This window comes from Octopus bimaculoides, chromosome 5, assembly GCF_001194135.2.
Source record: "Octopus bimaculoides isolate UCB-OBI-ISO-001 chromosome 5, ASM119413v2, whole genome shotgun sequence".
Classification (NCBI taxonomy): domain Eukaryota; kingdom Metazoa; phylum Mollusca; class Cephalopoda; order Octopoda; family Octopodidae; genus Octopus; species Octopus bimaculoides.
The window spans coordinates 103,673,651-103,676,332 of record NC_068985.1 but is presented as its reverse complement, the minus strand read 5'-3'; the positions used below and the strand labels follow the sequence as shown (position 1 = coordinate 103,676,332).

The following is a 2,682-nucleotide window of genomic DNA, read 5'->3' as shown; positions in this document are numbered from 1 at the left end:
CAACCATATTTCAAGTACTACTTAATTTCTACTTCCTCTCCTCCCTACACTCTCATATATTTATGTATGTATACAGAACGTCAGGGGTTCGAGAAGAAATGACTGGTTGCCATATATCAGTCTGTGTATATTATTAAAATAACGGTGTGTTAAGTATTTCTATCGCTTTCGAAAGTAAAACAGTTAAATCTATAAAGATTTCGTAGACCTGATTAATAAGCAAAACTAACTATGTCTAATTAATGTTTATATATTTGTTCTTTGTGTTAACATCTTTATAGATGTTTTACTCCTTACATTCTCAAGTTGATTTTTAATTTATTCTCTTCATTTTGTAGCAAGCGGCCAGGTTCAGTTATGGCAGTTTTTACTTGAATTGCTATTGGATGATACGAATACTTCTTGCATCAAATGGGACGGAGGTCGTGGAGAATTCCGTATGGTGGATCCAGAAGAAGTTGCTCGAAAATGGGGCAAAAGAAAGAACAAACCAAGTATGAACTACGATAAACTGAGCCGCGCTTTGCGTTATTATTACGAAAAGCAGATTTTATCAAAAGTTCAAGGCAAACGCTACACTTACAAATTTAACTTCAAAATGATACAGCAGGCGCAGAAATGCTCGTCTTCGACAGGAAGCGGAAGTGATTCCGGTTCCCCTTATCGGAGCCCAAGCAGCCCATACAGCATGGATATGTATTCCTGTTATGACGGAGCTGTCCCAAATGTTGGCGGGTATTCGATCGTTCCGGACAACACATACAACCAGCAGCCTGCAGTTGATATGCCCTACACAGCAGATAACTATCTATCATCATATATAAAACAGAATGTGAATACAGCTTATCAAGCAAACATGGTGCCTTTAGAAAACACATTCCCAGACACTTTAATGCCAATAACAGCATCGACAAGCGAAACCATGTATGACACATTCGGTTCACAAGCACAATATACATATTTGTAACATTTATTAATAATTAGTAATAAAATATATATTTCCAAAACAAGAAAAAAATCTACATGAATATAATAAAGGAAGTGATATGCAATTTATTTAATAAAATAGATTTATATAAATAACTTTCCAAAGGAAAGGATATATATAAAAGACATAAACATATCTTTCTTTATCCAGAAGGATATTTGAATTAAATTAAGTCATTATATGCTCTCGTGAAACGGACTATACACAAGAAAGTGTAAATATTAACTGAAATATCCGTGAACCTAAATAATATCACTTGCGTGCAAACAATCTATTCCAAAATGTGTCAAAATGTATTTTGTAGAATTTTGCGAAAGAAAATACATTTTTATCGTGTGTTAAGAATTATTTATAAATTATGGCTCCAGCCATAAGTTTGAACCTAAACTTGGTGATGTATTTCATTGTAGTTCGTCGACATGCAAAGATCTGAATTTATCTACAGTTCAAATTAATATTTGTATCGCGTGGACGTTTTGTGTATGTTCATATTTTAGATCAATTCAAATATCTGTGTGCAATATTGTACAGAAATAGGCGCGAATAATTAGTATTTTAAAAAATAATCAATGAAGTTAAATCCTCAGACACGTGATTAGTTAACATCAATTATTTATTTTCTAATTATACCCAAATCCAAAACTGGAATAAAGTGGATCGTTTCAATCTCGTTAGAATTGAATTCGTGGGCAAAACTTCTTCGTCCCGCGAAAGTATAACTTCGAGAGTAAGGAATTTAGCCAGTTTGATTTCAAATATATCTTGAGTGAAAATTGTATCTACGAGATTTCATCTGGACCTAATTGGGAATAATCACGTGACACATTCGACCAATTTGAAATCATGAATTAGAAAATGAATTTAAAAAAAAATAGTGGTTTTAAGATTCATTTCTATGTCGTGTTGGAAATAACTACCATGTAATTCCTTTAGGCGATTGATCTTTGTGTGAATTAATAGTACTAATTCACACAATTAATTAGTGAATTAATTGTATTAATGTGTGAAATAATAGAATTAATTATATAAGATGTCAATAACTCAAGAGTTAAATTTCCACATATTAATATAAATATGCTAAGAAACCTCTCCTGCTATCAATTCAAGAAGATCAAGACATTTCCAAGACCTTTATTCAAAGACATCACAAACCACAGCCGACTAAAAACGAAATCTTTTCAATTTACCCCAACTTTTAAGCTTCGGGATTTCTAACGATCTCTTATATATCGATCTCATCTACAACGTTGCGAAATTAGCATCGTAAAGACTATAACACTGATCCTCTATAAAACTGAAGTGTGACTTCAATTTCATTGTTGTGTACAAATTTTGCTCAACTAACAATTGAACAATTTTCCGATCAAACTTTTTTTTCTACAATCGAGCAAAAATCCCTTACGATTAATTTTGTTTCATGCAGAGCATAGATGTTGAATGTAAACATCAAGCACATCAATCTCATTTATTAAAAAAAAAAAAAAAATTATAAAATCTACGAGCCATGTCTCTCCTTGTTTAATCACTTTTTTTAATGACTTTTAATGTAGCGGTGTATTTGTCTTTTTCGCTCTTTTGTACAATAGGATATGCTTGTGAGTATGAGTGTGTATGTATGTATGTGTGTGTGCGCGTGTTCGTGTGTGTGTGTACGAGATAGAGGGAGAGAGAGAGAGAGAGAGAGAGAGAGAGAG

At 32.7% G+C, this 2,682-nt stretch overlaps 1 protein-coding gene across 1 annotated transcript in view; it reads left to right on the top strand.

Annotated features, from left to right (window-relative positions):
* The window catches only part of LOC106876417 (retroviral integration site protein Fli-1 homolog), a 25,684-nt gene extending 23,195 nt beyond the window's left edge, over nt 1-2,489 (top strand). The window contains exon 5 of the mRNA XM_014924957.2: nt 339-2,489. Within this exon, the coding sequence (XP_014780443.1) occupies nt 339-967 (629 nt within the window). The 3' untranslated portion in view covers nt 968-2,489. The remainder of the gene's footprint in view (nt 1-338) is intronic.
* Nucleotides 2,490-2,682: the final 193 nt, after the last annotated feature.